Here is a 17,093-nt window from a genome sequence, read left to right on the forward strand (position 1 = left end):
CAGCTAAGCTAAACTTCCAATTGTCAACTAATATCCAGGATACTGCCTTTTACACCCAAATATAACCTTATTTGTCTTCCTCATTGCCTCATTGACTATTTCCAAAGTGTTAATAGATGATTTTTATACATACTGTATGTTCTAGTGTATTTATTCAAAACGTGAGTCTTGAATCCTTGAATCCTTATTCTGAGAAACGCCTTTCTGGATATTTTGAATATTCTGCGACATGTTTGTGAGTTGTTTCGCATGGATGTTATTTACTGGACAACTACAATTTATATTATCTTGTACCTCAGTATTTCTTCATAAAAGAGGGTGGCACAAGACAAGTACCAGTTCAGGTGTTTAATTATGACAGTATGACAGCTGAAAAAAACCATCATCAACAAAAAGAAATACAATTTGTGAGGTGTATAGTACAGGATGTAAATAGATTCTCCATGAAGAAAGAGTTCAGAGAATGGAGGAAGCAATCTTTATCTGTGACAATGGCACCAGCAACAGCATAGAGGACACTCCACTCACACTGCCAGAGAGTCTTAACGGACGCGTCTTTACTGTCAGAAGACCAGACAATCCATCCATCTCTCCCTCTTTGTCTTCCATCTCTGCCATTATCTACACACATCCATCACTGTCTCTCTCCCTCTCCTCTATTAACAGACAGATTTGACACTCCACACTCCCGAAAACACGGACTCCTCAGTCACCTCAAGGCATAGAATAAAAAAAAGAAAGGAGAATCCTGTTATGAGTGGCTGACATAAATAAAGCACATATTAAAAGGGAACAAGCAGAACAGAGACATCTGCTGTCATTGTGTAGTTAACAAGCACCACTGAAGAATGATGAGGGGATGTTATCCATACAAGAAGAAAAACATGGTCGCTCGGCTTCACTCTTACACAGAGACTAATACTGTACAGTGCAGACTAGAAGAGAATGGAGGCTACACGGTCACCTTTGACACACAGTACATACACTCACGGTTGGATGGGGGGGGGGGGGGGTATGATAGAATGATGGCCAGGGCAGGCTGGCACTGTTGGCATTTGGCATGATCCACCCCTTCTCCCTCCCCCATCCCCTGCTGTGAGGTTTGGACTGTGTGACTGACAAACAGGTGGGTATGCAGGCTATTTGTTAGCATCTTCATCTTCATCTCTCTTTCTCTCTCTCTTTCTCTCTCTTTCTTTCTTTCCCACTCCCTATCACACTCCTTCTCTCTCTCTCTCTCTCAGATGGTGATGAAAGCTCCCTGGTCGCTGTTAGCGGACTCTGGCTCCACGCAACGACCTCTTCGCCGAGTAACGCGGCGCTTCCGGTGGAACTTAGCGTAGCAACGGAGCCCTGCATGAACAAGATTGGAAAAGGCAGAAAAAAAGGCATATCATTTAAATTTCATATAACGTCATATAATTTCAGTATTCAATCTATCAAATCATGTTCCTGCATTTGTTTTCTGCTAGAAGAAACTTGGTTGGATTGAAAAAGTGCCCGATCATTTGTCTGTCATATCCCATCACCCTGCCCTGCTGTGTGACCTCCATTCTTTGGGTAGTCTAGCATTATTGGCCCATGTCCTCATCGTGCTGTCAGTTAGGGTGAGGCCAAGCATGAACTCCATCAATTGTCTGCAGGTACCACAAAGTGCTCAACTGAGTCACATTTAGGGTTTTCAAAAAGCACAAGATTGTTTCGTTTTTTGTTCCAAAATAGCTTGTGCCTGAGATTGTATCCACTGGCCAAATCCATTTCACAGTCGTTATTTCATGTCAAAGCAATACAATTACTCTGCTGCCAGTGTGCTGTGTATATTTGTGTATTCTGTCTAGTGAGCATTTTTTTTTTAATGTATTCCATGCATTTGTTGATATATGGCCATAAAGATTCAGCAATCTTTGTAGCCAGATTTGTTTTTGTGACTTTCCACAGCTGATTGAGCAGTATGTGTGTATGGGACCTTCAGCATCTAATACTCACCTTCCTCACACATACAATCATCATAACACTTATTGTTGAGCCCTCGGTTGTGTGGCTTGCATTCATGTTGCCTCAGGTCACAGCAGGAGCCTAGGGGTTGGGGCAGAATAAGAAAATACCAAAAAGGACTGATCAGTTTTTAGCTGTCAATCATATTATTCTTCCCCCTCATTGGGTGTTGTTGTTGATGGAGGAGAGTGGGGGCTTACTGACCAGGCAGGCAGTCCAGGTGGTGGTCACATGGTTCGATGGCATCTGCATCTATAGTCATGTTCATGTTGCTCAGGTTCTTACTGCGTCGCTTATCTGCATTGCGAACACATGCAGTCACAGATTTTATTCATTTACAAGAAGACACAGTCATGCACACGCACGCACGCACGCACGCACGCACGCACGCACGCACGCACGCACGCACGCACGCACGCACGCACACACACACACACACACACACACACACACACACACACACACACGCACACACGCGCACACACACACAAACAGGATGAGCTCAACTTAAAATTGCACAGAAATTATACTTTTTTTAAAACCTGGGGTGGAAAATGAGAAAAACTACGAGCGCCACATTTTCATTTTTTGATTAATCTCCTCCTCCCACCCGTAAAACACTTGTAGATTCACTGCATCACCACGACGCAAAGCTGCTACTTGCAGCCACAGCGCCTACAATATTACTCTGGGAGCCGTTTTCAGGGGCTGACCTTTTTTCTTGGAAGTGGGCCAGGAGTCCGCAGGCTTCATGTCCTCGTAGTCGGTCCAGTCAAACAGGGTCATGTCCAGAGTGGGCATCACCTCTCCCTGGGCCTTCCCTCGGCCAGACTTCTGCAGACACATCACACAGCACTGCTCATCATCTATTACCTAACCAGTCATTCATAATCAGCACGGAGAAATCTCTAGACGTGTCAATTATCGGCATTGAGAAAGGTTTAGAAATGCAACCGATGCATGTTTGTATTACCCCTTCAGCTATTTAATGGACTTTGTGCACACACACACACACACACACACACACACACACACACACGCGCACACACCACACACACACACACACACACACACACACACACACTGTATGTGCATGTAGATACACGCGAGCGGAGCAGGTGGAGGAGGATGAGTGTGCACACAGCTTCTTCTCTATCTATCTCTATCACTCAACACACACACACACACACACACACACACACACACACACACACACACACACACACACACACACACACACACACAGAGCACCCAGAGAGGCACACCATCGGGTATTACTGTCTACTTTCAGCCATTTGATGGCTAACACACACACACACACACACCATAAACATCTTACACAACACAAACATTTGAAGCATTTTGATGAGTAAAATTAATTTGAATGCCAAAACACTCACACACAAAGATGTTTTACTCAAGAGATGTACTGCTAACTTCATAAAGAATGCCTAAACATCGCCGGGCCTATTGTTAAAACATTTATGGGTGCTCTGCGCACAGAAGCCCCCTACCCACACCAAAACCAATTTAAAGAGTATTGATATTTGAGCTTCAATGGAGAAATTGTTTACCCTCTCCATCCCCCCTCCACCACACATACACACACCCGCATACTGTCTTTAAAATTCCCCGTGCAGCCACCTGCTCTGCGAACGGCCGTAAAGCTGACAGCACTGAGGCAGAGCACCCTCCACTGTGATTTACAGGCACTCCAAGAGCTGCGCACAACATAATTGCCTTTGCCTGGGTGCCGGTAGAGCCTCTGCTCGAAAGACATTAAACAGGAGATAGAAAAGAGAAGAGGAAAGAGGAGTGGAGTGGAGAGATGAAGAGGGGAAATGATGAGAAGGGAAGAGAAGAAAAGAAAAGAGAGGAGTGGAGAGGAGAAGAGGGGACATTTTGAGAAGTGAAGAGAAGAGAAGAGAAGAGAAGAGAAAGTAAGAAGTAAAGGTCAGGTATTTAGCAGACGCTTTTGTCCAAAGTGACTTCCAAGGACACCCTGCAGCAGTCGGCCGTCAAACCCAGGTCAACCACTTAGAAGACGGCAATGCTAACCACTGTAGCACGCTAGTGTAGTACGTGAGATAAAAAGAGGAGGGGACAGAGGAGGAGAGGAGATAAATAGAGGTGGAGAGGAGATAAATAGAGGAGGAGAGCAGCGGTGAGGGAGAGCTCACCAGAGAGAAAGAGAGAATACAGTAGAGAGTGAAAGTAGAAGAGAAAGGGAGGAGAAGAGGAGGATACTCAGGTGAAAGGGACAGGAAGGAAAATGAGACAAAGGTGGAAATCAGAGGTGAAATATTGAGAGGACGGAGAGGACAGACAACTGAAGAAACCCCTTCTCTCTCAGGAGAGGGCAGTGGCACAGAGGGACTAGGCACAACATAGCAAGGTGTTGTGATCTGATCCATGACCAGTGTCACCTCTGCTTTCATAGCCACAAGCATAATCTCACTGAGTTAACCTGAGTGTGCGTGTGTGTGTGTGTGGGGGGTGGGGGGTATTCATGTGTTTGTGTATGTGTGTGTGTATCCATGTGTTTGTGTGTGTGTGTGTGTGTGCATGTGCATGTGTGTGCGTGTGTGTGTGTGGGGGTGTGTGTGTGTGTGTGTGTGTGTGTGTGTGTGTGTATCCACGTGTTTGTGTGTATGTTTCTTCATCTGAGTGTGTATGGCATCATAGGACTCATAGTGTATTAAGCAACTTGAATGGCACAAGAGTGGTTTCTAAATATGTTGTCCAGACATTGATATTCACATTTCAATTCAGAGTGAAAGTATCTGTTTTGAGCATGTGCTAATAATCAAATAATTCTGGCTAATAAATGCACTGGACAGAGAATGCAAATTGATCTTGGGGAACAAATCATTAAGGTTGCATAGAGTTGTCTGGTACAATACATACCAAATCCTGCGAAGCATTAGTATCTTTGTAACCTTTTCCCTCAAAAGGCAGCTACATTTCAATCTTTGTGTGGAACATCGTAGCAACACCCAGCAACAACCTGATCGAACTCTCCTCAATGTGTCTGACCCGCCAAAGAAAACACCATCGATGAGATACACTGCACAGGAGTTCCGGCTCTGGGCTCATTATATAACCAAGCCACGTGGATCGAAGCTTAATTAAGAGCGCTCGCGGTCAACTACGTGCCACCGAGAAGCCGATTCCAGACAGCGCGTCGCTCGCAGTGTAACTGACAGCTCAGATTCAGAGATCCACGCTGCGGGCTGACAGCCACTCACAGTTGGAATTGTAAACAGCAGAGCAAACAGTCTGCCTTTCTTTCCCGAAGAATCAACACAAGGCCCCCAGTCCTGTTAAACCACACAAACTCCTAGCCCAGAGAGCAGTGAAGGTCGTGTGGGAGAAGTACAGAAAGAGATGAAAGTTAAGCGCCCTCTCTGTCCACAAGATAAGACATTCTGTTTTGTAATGATGCTTTACGGGTCTCAAATATTTGACCTGTGATAATGGACGTGAAAGCACAGCCTTCTTTTTGAAAAGGCATTCAAGACAAATGCAAGGGGAGGGATGCTGGAAAACAAGCTGAAATATATAAATGACCCTGACATGCTGGCCACCTAAAGCCATACAGCCTTTTATAATGCTCCAGTTCTACTTTTCTTGAGGCAGCAGTATTTTTCTGTGGATGGAGTTGTGGAGGCATGAAGATGGATGATCTGTGTGGTTACTGGCACAAAGAGGGGGAAAGACAAAAGAAAATGAGAAAAAGAGCGAGAAAGACATGTATGGACAGATGGCTATAGGAAGGAGGAGGTAGTAGAGGAGGTGGTGGAGGAGGATGAGAATGTGCACACAGCCTCCTCTCTCTCTCTCTATCTATCTTTCTCACTCAACACACACACACACACACACACACACACACACACACACGTACACACACACGTACACATGTACACACACACGTACACACACACGCACACGTATGTACGCACACACACACACACACACACTTGTGCTGCTAACTGTCCAGCTTGGCTCCAACCCTCCCCCTCCCCCTAGCAGAAGGGCTGGGAGGAGCGGTGCGGATCGGTGCGGAGCGGAGAGGAGAGGAGAGGAGAGGAGCGGAGAGGTCGGAGAGGAGCGGAGGTGATTTGTGTGTGTTTGATTGCAGACGGGAGAGGAAGCTCCGGCCCCGAGGCTGCACACAGACACAGGATCGGCCTGCTTGATGGGCCTCTCACCGCACAACACTACCCAATCAGCCAGAGCTCCACTCCACTCCAGTCTCTCCTCACCTCATCACACCACTGCTCCTCCCCTTCAGCGCATTGTGTGTGGGCTCAGTGGAGCAAGCGTGCACACACACACACACACACACACACACCAACCAATACATACATACTCACAAACACATGCAGTCATCCGTGCACGCACACACACACACACACACACACACACACACACACACACACACACACACACACACACACACACAGGAGCAGGAGCACTCACGGTGCACACAAGCACGGGTCATGATGAGCTGGGCACAGGACCAGTTAAAGAGCTGGCTGTGGACCAGACCACAATCCAATTCTTGCCAAGCTGACCCCCCCAATAATACGTGTTGATTAGCTATTCTAAATGATGAGAATGGATAATGAGAGCGAAAGCAGAAATGACTACAAGGGGAAAATAAGCAATTACTCCCTTTTTCTCTTCCTTTCCAGCATCCGGGCTGAACAGATAGGCCCCTGTTGGTTTGTGTTTTTGTGTGGGTTTTTTTTTTTGTACGGGTGTCCAGAAAGAAGCTCATTCTCTCTCACTCGGTCTGTTTTCAGCCTTGCATAAAGAGACGTGGAAACTAGCATTGAGCGGTGCACGTCATGCGTAAACTCACATCGCACCAGGGGTGTTGAGGGAAAAGGATTAGGCCTCCTCTGCGCTTGGCATCTTCACCAGGGAAGGACATTGTGGCGAACAACAGGCCCCAAGTATTCATGGGTCCTTGTGTGTGTGTGTATGTGTGTGTGTGTGTGCGTGTGCAAGATGAGTGTGTGGCTCTGTATGTCTGTGTGAAGGCATATAGATACCTGGGGTTTAGTGGAAGCCGGGGGCAACGTGGGGGAATGCTCACTGGTCACCGTGGTAACGGGGATGCGGGAGGTGGGGGAGGGGTCGTGTGAGGGTGGGGCGGGGCTGTGACTGAGGGTAGTGGAGGAACGCTCAACAAGCAGGTCCCTGTCCTTCAGCTCAACCTCAGGAAGAAAACCTGCATGGAGGGAGGTATAGAAGGAGAAAGAGAAACATAGAGAGAGAGGGGCTCGAAATGTGTATATAGACATAAAGACAGTAAGAAAGACCACAGGCAAGATAGAGAGAAGATAACAGAACACAAATGCGAAAAAAGAGAGAAAGAAGATAGGAGAGAGAGACAGGGAGAAAGAGAAAGAAAAAGAGACAGAAAGAGAGAGAGAGAGACAGACAGACAGGGGTAGAGATAGAGAGAGAGAGAGAGATAGAGAGAGAGAGAGATAGAGAGAGCGAGAGAGAGAGAGAGAGACCATGAGGAGCAGAGTGATGGGCACTGGAGAGGAGGGAGTGGGCGGGATGAGTATGCAGACAGGACGATAAATATTCCCTCTCATGACATTGTGAGGGTGATCTGTTCCTTAAAGATGTGAGAGCATCCATCAATCAGGCCTGTGTGGAGGCCTGTGCACTGTAGAGATGGCCAGCTGACGGCTGATGGAAGCTTTGACATAAAGGCTGCAACGACCCAGTTTCACATTTATGAGTGGCAAATGATTTAAATGAGAATAGAAACATCAAAATGCACCATGAATCCAGGAATCATAAAAGTCATCACAGATGGTATGGAACACTTATAATATAAGATTTTGAATATCAAACAGTGACATTTAACATAATCCAGATATAGCTCAAGCTCGTCAAGCTTAGCTTTGCGCTCAATACTTAAGTAATTGAGAGTAGGCTATAATGTATAATGGACCATTTAACAAGTAACATGCAATAGTAGAATACTTACATGTTAATATAATGATTCTTTACTAAACACATGTGGTAAATTACACACTTCAAGTGAACTGAGCAGTGAGACACAACAAGAAACTTTAAAGGTGTCTGTCCTCTTATTGAGCACAGACACACCAGCTAAGCATTCATACATCTGTTAAATGACTAAACTGCTAAATGTAAAAGCCTGAAGTACAGACCTGACCCCTCCCGGATCTCACCATGTCTGGCCTTCTCCCTCCGTCCTCCATGCCTCTTGTGTTCAGCCTGATGCCCATGCCCATGTCCATGTCCGTGCCCGTGCTGGTGGCCGTGGCCATGTCCATGTCCGTGCCCGTTTCCATGCCCGCCGTGCCTCCTACCCTTCCTCCCCAGCTCTCCGCCGGGTGGATGGTTGTCCCGGGTGTGTGAGGCACCTCTGAACCCCCTGTGGGGCCCCTCTCTCTCCCGGTCCCCCGGCCCCATCTCCAGCCTCACGGGGCTCAGGCCCTCCAGCCCCGGGCCGTCATCTTCGGGCCGGGCAGGGTGGTGCACGGGCCTGTGGGACAGCAGACCAGCACGGGCTTTACCCTCTCGCACGTTGCCGCCACCGCCGCCACCACCGTGCTTCCTGCGGTGGCCTCTGCCCCCCGCCCCCATCTCAGGGTCCAGGAGTAGGGTGTTGTCACCCCCCCGGGGCGTCCTCTTGGGGTGTGTGGATCCCGGGTCTGTGGACAGAGTGGAGAAGGCCAGAGTGGAGACGAAGAGCAGGGCCCAGGGCAGCCAGCAGCGGAGAGTGGCCATCTTTAAAAAACAGCGCCACCTGCTGGAGAGACCACACCAAGAGCGTTCACATCAGACTGTTAGCTATCGGGCCTAACAAAACAAGGGCCACAGATGAATCATCCACAGTTCGGTCAGGCAGGCAGAAAACTATTTCTGAGAGCAAACAGCACATAGACTAAGCATCAGTGAATCACATTAGTCAAAGCAAACACGGCATCTGCACAGAGGCAATCTGACAGCAAAGTTATCAGCTTGAAACACCAGGCTTTGGTGAGAAACATCACAAACAGCCCAAAGAGGAGCTAAAAGCAGCTATAATCTCAAAGGCACACATGTCAAGGGAGACGTTTAGTGAAGAATATGGAGAGCAGACGCAACGCTGGAAGAGCTGGGGTAAACCAAGAGTAACTCGGTGGCAGATTGTTCCTCTGGAGGAACATCAAAGAGGAGGCTGAGACTGAAGTATCTAACCGTGGCAATCAGTGACACACACGTTCTCCAAACGTCCATCTCTGATCCTCCTCTTATTTTTGGAGGGACCTGAAGGTCATGCTCGCTCTCAAATCAACCTCCTTTTTTCCCTTTGTATCCTTTGTTCTCATAGACAAAGTGAAGCCTTGGCACTCACCACACACAAGCAAGCATATACATGCACACACATGCACTCTCTCTCTCTCTCTCTCTTTCTCAATCTCTCGCTCACACACACACACACACACACACACACACACAGGCACACACGAACAGACACACACGCACACACACACAGCAATCAGGGGAGCCACTCGTGCACCTCGCCTAGGGGCTGTGCACAAGGACACCAGAGGATACACACAGAGGGAGAAGGGGAGAGAGCGGGGGACACAGGAGGAGGAGGAGGAGGAGGAGGAGGAAGAGGAGGAGGAGGAGGGGAGCCGGGACATAGCCTAAGGCGGTCCCCATGGTAATCATCACAGAGCGCCTGTTTGCAGCTCCGGTCCCCATGGTCTCTGCCAGGGTTTCTATGTTCAGCATCAGTCGCTGTTGGTTCTGCACGCGCCCCTGGTTCCACAGCCACAGTAAGATCTCTCGTAACTGGGGCATGTTCACAGCACGCCGCCGCCGCCGCCACTGAGCACCATCTCTCGAACACCCTCGGCTTCGATTTGAGCTCGGGTTACTAATCACCTATTTGCTAAGCGTTTCACATTGGGAGAGCGCACTGAGCAGTGAGAGGAAACAAGCCATTCAGAGGGCTAATGATAGCTGTTGCTACACGGGCGAGTCCATGATGTGGCTCGCTGGTGACATTGATGTGTGGCGTTGTGGGACTGCCTTGGGGTTCTTTTGGAGGCACAGCGGAGAGCGGTGGGGGAGCTCTCCCTGCTAAAAGGGGTTGGGTGGCAGTTCATCACAGTGGCAACCTGCTCGCTAGGCAGCGGAAGGCCAGTCTTTTGTGGCAGAGATGGCCGCTCGCACAGGAAATCAATGCGAATGGTGTATTGAGCCGCGACTGGGGCTGTGCGTGTAGATCGATGTGTTGCGACTGGCCTCCTCTCAAACACACACACACACACATAAGTGTGCAGGCAACATGCATATGCATGCTCGCCAACACATACTCCACATTCTTCATATGCACAGACAAGCACATACATTTGTGCAGATAGACACACACATGCTTCACCCATTCACCAACACATTCTCCATCCTTCATACATACTGTACATACACAGACACACACACACACACACACACACACACACACACACACACTTACACCTTTAACACACCAATAACCTCATAACCTTACACACCTTATTCTTGCTCACACACACACACACACACACACATTCTCCACTCTGAGTTTTAAAGGGTTAGCTCTAGAGCATTCACAGCAGAGCTATTTGAGAGCGTCTTGACAAAGGCTAAGTAGAAGAAACTGCATTCTGGGAGGGGAGGGATGTGACTGCTGCCAGGGGAAATCTGCCCTGCCATTGTGTGCCCTCCACTCGGGAATACCTGCTGCGTCACTGTGGTTCGCCTCAGTGGGCCCCCACTAGCTATGCACTTCACCGGCCCACAGAGAGAGAGAGAGAGAGAGAGAGAGAAAGAAAGAGAGAGAGAGAGAGAGACTGCCGAATTTACGTGTCTGTGAATAGACAGCCTCATGTGGGAGAGTGAGAAATTGAGAGAATTGGAGAGAGATAGGAGAGAGATAGGAAAGAAAGGGGAGAGAAGAGAAGAGAAGAGAAGATATGTATAGAAAATAAGATGAGGAGAGTGAAATTCATGCACTACTTTGTTCTCTTTTATCACTCCATACTAAGACCAGACTTCCTGCATGTTTGAAAGCTGAGATTAAAATCTCCCAATTGTTTGAAATGAAGCCGCTTCTCTATAGGACTTCAAATTACAGAAGAGCCAGGCTGAGGAGTGTAGCAAGCCAACCAAGGTAAGAAAACACGCTGAATAAAACAGCAGCGCATCTGTGGATGAGAGACACAGTTTGCTGCCTGGCTCCAAAACAACAAACACCATAACAGCCCAGTCGAAGAAACTCAGCAGCAAACAAAGTAAATAAATAAAAACAGAAAGGAGGTGGCTTCAGTGGAGTGCCTCTACAAATAGCTGTACGACCCAGAATCTCAAGAAACATTCTCTCCCTCACTCTCTCTTTTAGCCTTCCTACCTCCCTATCCTTATGGGTCTCTCTCTCTCTCTCTCTCTCTCTCTCTCTCTCACACTTGAAAGCCACCTCCGGCCACAGCAGGGCTCCTCCATGTTCTGTGCTGTGTGTCTCATGTCTCTCTAACAGGTTGGGCTTTGAGGGGGCCGCCTGATGAGGGCCCTAATCAAAGCCCCTCGCATGGAGGCACTGCCGGGACCTGCCTCTGATGAGGCCCTCACGCTGGGCACCATGGGCAGCCCGTGCACACGCACACACACACACACACACACACACACACACACACACACACACACACACACACACACACACACACACACACACACATTCTCTTACCCTCCCTTTACATCGTTCTTAGCGACCAACATGAAACAGAGGGGCACGGTGGGTGACATCGCTCAGTCGCTCCCGTTGCATGGAGGATGAGTGCCACAGAGGAGGGAGGGGGGGGGGGGGGCTTGTTCCTCAGATGGGTAGAGTGGCGGAGAGATGACAGAGACAGGAGGATGAAGAGTAAAGGGGAGGTGAAAGCAGAGCTTCCTGGGATCAAAGAGACTTTTAGAGAGACCAAGGCTATGTGGAGAGATGCTACAGCATCATCCCCCCCCCCATGTGGTATGCTGTGGAGCGCTCAAGAGCCTGAGAAAGAGAATATTTCATAAGTTATTAGGAAAGACTTCTCTTCAGTCTCTCACCTGGGTTGACAAACCCTGTCTATTAACAGCGTATCAGTGCTTCAGCAGCGATGTCATTGGTTCCAGTATTTATGCTAGGTTAATTGCTTCATGTGCTATTAACGTTTCAGTTAGAACAAAAAACTGCAGATGATTTTTCTCAGAAACAACTGATTACTACTAATTAGTCAAATAGCCTCAAAAACATGTTCGTTGTCAGTTTCTGTAAATAGGAGAATAGACTAGCTAAACTGCACTGGGTGGATTCAGATAGGCAGAGAGGTAACTGGACAGCAGAAAAACCTGAAAAAGGTAAACGCTGATATACACCATTACGGTTGAGTTTGGGACAGCCATGCAAAGCATGCTGGGATTTGGTTACTGGGGCTGGGCTGGGCTGGGCAGTGAGGACAGCTTTAATGCGCTTTGCTAACTTCGCCTCTCCTCCTGCTGAGAAGCAAGCCTCCAGGAACCATCTGGTGCTCGCTCTCACTCCACCAGTAACAGCATCTGAGCCAGTCTCCAGACAAAAGGCCCTTCTAATGGTGGGAATTAAGATGGAGCCCTCCTCCACATTAAGGAGCCTGCTAGGTATCAAACAACAACATGGCAGGAGGTTCTCCTTGGGTTCCGTAAAGAGATTATGGGCCTCGCACTGTAGAAGACTGACGGTGGAGCTTTTTTTTTTTTTTAAAGCTTTGGCTGGTTTTCTCTGCCCAGTTAGAAGCCTGCGTGGTGGAGCTTGTTTCTCTGTGGCTGAACATGTTGGGCTTGGACATGCAAACAGGAAACAGCCTGTCCATTCAGCTGGAGTCAGGTGGACTTTACCCTCTCTCTCTCTCTCCCCCCCTCCTTCTCTCTCTCTCTCTCCCTCCCTCTCTCCTCTAGATTGTGCATGTACATGTGTATCTCTCTTCCCACTTGCCCTCATAAGCCAACATCCACTCTACTTATTTTTGTCTCTTTTCTCAGTGTCTCCCCATCTCATTTTCATGTCTCCTGACATGTTCCTCTCATTCTTTTACTCTTCATTTTGGTGTTTTTGTCCCTCCATCACCTCCATCCCTCCCTCCTTCTCCTTCTCTCTCTATCCAGCTCTCTTTAAATCCCTTGCTCCTATTTTTCTACCCTCATCCTTTCAACCCGGCACAGGCACTGGCCCAGGCGCTGAGCTGAGCGGAGGGCCGGCGCTGCGTCTTAAGGACTCACTCCGGAGGGAAGACAGCCATGACTAATGCACTTTCTCAGGGCCGACAAAGGTGGGACTTAAATCTCTGCATGAAATCAAGCACAGGGGCAGGTGATGAATCCAAACACAAGGCCAGCTGAAAGCAGAGGATCAATGGGAGAAAGATTAGTCTGTTGGGGAAGGACGACCACAAGCTACGTATTCCCATTTTAAAATATACTCCGATAATGAAGATGTACAGGACAGACAAAAGGGGAAACAGGCAATGAAGACGCATCGATTGGAATAAAATGGAACTACCCCAACGTGAAAAATGTGAACAGAATAGAAACAAAACAAATAGAATAGAATAAAATAGGGTGGGGGTAGAGTTTAGAAAGCAGAAAGCAGTTCTAGACCCAGTGGTTCAGGTGGGCCCAATATTACTCTGCAGAAAATGTGTCAGTGTGGCGTCATTGTGGTAACAATAGTGCTGTCATTTCTGGACCAGACTACTTTGGCACCTTCACAATGTGGGCTGCCGGAGTTTTGCCGACACAAAATGCACCACAGACAAAAAGTGCCCCCTCTTTTGTCCCTCACCCCTCATAATAGCCTAGGTGCTAAAACTGCCACTAGGAAGGTCCATCTGTTGATGAAAGGGAGACAGGGACAGGGGGAGAGAGAGAGAGAAAGAGAGAGACAAGAGAAAAAAAGGGAGATAAGAAAAGAAGAGAGGGGAGAGGGCAAGGGAGGACGGGAAAGAAAGACAGAGTGAGAAGAGAAAAATAGGAAAATTGATGAAGGTAGCAAAGGCAAAAAAGGAAAAGAAAGGTGGCTGAATAAAGGAGTGAATGAAGAAAACAATAGAGAAAAGCGAAAGACAAAACAAGAATAGAAGAGGGAGGGAGGGAGGGGGGACTTTGAATCTGATTGAATGGTTGCCTGATGGCCGCAGGTGGAATAGATGTGGCAGGGGTGATCACAACATCGCAGCGCTATCTCACGGCGACACCAGTGGCTCCCCACCACGCTGCCTTTATCGGGAGGGAGCGCGCTGGCACCATGTTTGCCGCTCTCGCAGCATGGGCACCCTCGGCACGACACCCACAACCAACCATACTTCCAGCTGCGCCTCTCTGTCTCTCTCTCTCACACACACACACACACACACACACACACACACACAAGCACACACACACGCACACGCACACGCACACGCACACAATTAGTCACTCCACAGAGATGCAGATACGTTCACACAACTCTACCTCTGCATTATTAACGTACAATTTTAGATAAGCAGGCTGGCATAACAGAATAATTGAAGTATATTTCTACATAATATAGGTATGAAGTATGAAAACCTTCATCCAAGGATGAGTGGATAGACTCTTCATTCCACTGTTTTTTTATTAGTGCTACAGTCAAGTGTCTCATTTCATACTGAGAATTTGTACAGCATGTCAGTGACACCTGCCTCAGTAAGAAGGGGTCTGAATGAGAGCACTAGCCCTCTCTTCTACTCCCATGGGCCCTTGTGCTTTTATAGGCCGTTCTTGAGCTGTGCTTATTAGGGGGCGAGAGGGACAGCAGTGCGGCCAATCTGGGCCGCGGAGGGGCACCAGCTGCCACCTGCGTCCATCAAACACACCCAAACCGCCGCACTGACGGCTAGCGTTACAAATCATCCAAAAGATCTGTATTGATCTGCGCCGTCCCCCTCCCCCCCCTTTTTACTGTGGGCCAGTCTCCTTTGAGCAAGAGGACCCAGGGAATGGCCTCTGAGTCGTTGATGCTGCACATATTTCATTAAGGAGACCCTCTGAAACGGTCTGGGCTGCTGGGCTGTCACACAGATTTGTACACGCCTGTGCCTTAGTGTTGGTGGTCCAGAGGACAAGTTGAGAATTCACAAACAGAAGGTTTATGACAGTTCATGATAATCGCCTTGTGTTCTCCGGTATTGAGGTGGTGTCGTTATTGTGAACAGCAAACCCAGTGCTGTGGCCAGTGGGTAGGCAGCAGCAGCAGGAGGAGAAGGAGGAGGAGGATAAGGAGGAGGAGGAGAAGGAGAAAAGGCCGTGAGCAAGAGAGCGAGCAGCCTGCCTGGAGGGTGAGAACACAACAGCCTACCAGGTGTGAACGACGTCACTCCCAGTTGGACGGCAATCTGTGCTGGTGACAATGCTCTCCGTGCGCCGCCATCGCTTGCAAACAGTGCCACTGAACAGCAAACTGTGGCCACACAGAGCTGGTGGCAACGGGCTGACTAATATCTGTGATCCACTCACGCAAAATCTAATCATTTCCACTGTGGAGAACGTCCCAAGTGGCTGGGCTGACTTTAAAGTGATACGTGTGTATGAAATATTACATAGCGCACACAGTGCTGTTTCTTGTGAAGCCATACGGTGGATAACCCATTTTCAGAGCCATCTCAAAGTTTGCTTATTTTCACCTGAATACCCCCCTTCATCTTAGTGCCGTTTCTGAAACCAGGATTTTTTTAATTAACTCGGGAAACTGGCTCACTTGCGATGGTGGAACAAATGTGGCTGGGATCTGCTTTATATTCACTTTTAATTGCATGGCCTCATGAAGAAGACCCACTCACCTCACTAATCTACACGCCAGCCACACTGAATTACACCCGGTCAATGTAATGAGCATATTCACTCAGCCCCCTTGAATCCTTTGGTCAGCAAATTGAATAAATATGTACTATCTATATGTATATAAATTACCCAATATATAAAAGCGCAAACAGTATACATCAAAATGCATGTACCCTCAGTACTTATGTTCAAAGCTATGCACTTCTAATGTATATAATCCTTTATAGTAATTTGTAATTCTGTAAATAGAAAATAGATAAATGTGTGCATATGGCTACTTCTTCTGACAGTGCTGTGACACTGTGTACAAAAAAAAAAACATTTTATTTCTAGTGAATGGATTACTGTCACAAAAGAAAAGGGACCACTAACGCAGGCAGTTCCACTTGGGAACAACGGGAATATTGTAACATGTAGAATAAGTCTTCTTAGATGTAGAAAAAAGGCATTTATTTAAAAACTGATCCAGAAAATTATTGCATTTTGTAAGAGAATACCCGTTAACAAGGAGTAGCGGTCCTTAATGTTAGAAATTCAAAACGCAGACACTTAGGCTACTATCATAGTAGTAAATATACAAATACACGTTTGACAAACTAACGTGAAAAATGCGTGAGTGGCACTACTTAAAAGAATTGCACTTACCCGTGTGAATAAATTCGTTGAGATTGTGAGAAGCGCTACGGCAGACGGGTCATAGGAGATGCGAGGATCGGGGGATGTAGCCCGCAGACTCAGGAGTGTAGAATGTGGATGACTGGATGCAGACTGGGCTAAAAAAGAGGATCCAAGCTTCAGGCGCGTCACCCGATGCGCGTCCTTGTTAGAGCTGATGTCAGCGGTGGTCCCGTTGGACCAAGATGGGAAGGCGTTACAACCTGAGGGTACAGGATGGGGTCGGGATACTAGGACACCATTAAATGTAGGCTACTGTGAGATAACAGTTGTAGCATACTAACATTTCCATTCAGGGGCTCAATACATACAAAATATACATACAGCATTGTTTGAATACATCAGGAAATAATATTGGATACCATTGTGGAATCCATCATACTTCAGAAGAGTCGCGATGACATAAAACCACAAACAGAGAAGAGAGTAAATGCATCTGGTCTGATTATCCTGCACTTACTATTCAGAAATAAAATGATGTGGATGGTGGAATGGAAGTCATGAGTCCACATGAAAGACTGCATGAT

The 17,093-nt window shown here is 47.7% G+C and overlaps 1 protein-coding gene across 3 annotated transcripts; it reads right to left on the bottom strand.

Annotated features, from left to right (window-relative positions):
* Positions 1–333: 333 nt before the first annotated feature.
* Positions 334–16,624, bottom strand: draxina (dorsal inhibitory axon guidance protein a). 3 transcript variants are annotated; one of them, XM_031567359.1, is made up of 7 exons: positions 16,537–16,624; positions 8,220–8,803; positions 7,056–7,234; positions 2,709–2,829; positions 2,200–2,292; positions 1,987–2,076; positions 334–1,353 (listed from the first exon to the last, which is right to left on the bottom strand). In XM_031567359.1, exons 2-7 carry the CDS (start codon positions 8,779–8,781, stop codon positions 1,241–1,243), a joined length of 1,158 nt encoding a protein of 385 aa, XP_031423219.1. In that variant the 5' UTR covers positions 8,782–8,803; positions 16,537–16,624; the 3' UTR covers positions 334–1,240. The 3 variants fall into 3 exon arrangements, with proteins under 3 accessions (XP_031423219.1, XP_031423217.1, XP_031423218.1); XM_031567357.1 differs by having other exon boundaries at positions 8,199–8,803; XM_031567358.1 differs by having other exon boundaries at positions 8,199–8,800; positions 16,537–16,623.
* Positions 16,625–17,093: the final 469 nt, after the last annotated feature.

This window comes from Clupea harengus, chromosome 5, assembly GCF_900700415.2.
Source record: "Clupea harengus chromosome 5, Ch_v2.0.2, whole genome shotgun sequence".
NCBI lineage: Eukaryota > Metazoa > Chordata > Actinopteri > Clupeiformes > Clupeidae > Clupea > Clupea harengus.

What these genes read in the sequence shown, in the direction of transcription:
- draxina (XM_031567357.1), bottom strand. Translation starts at nt 8,781, where the DNA reads ATGGCCACTCTCCGCTGCTGGCTGCCCTGGGCCCTGCTCTTCGTCTCC. An exon ending in CGGCTTCCACTAAACCCCAG is followed by an intron (nt 2,830 to 7,055) that starts GTATCTATATGC and finishes ATGTGTCTGCAG; the next exon opens with AAGTCTGGCCGAGGGAAGGC. An exon ending in CCACCTGGACTGCCTGCCTG is followed by an intron (nt 2,077 to 2,199) that starts GTCAGTAAGCCC and finishes CCCAACCCCTAG; the next exon opens with GCTCCTGCTGTGACCTGAGG.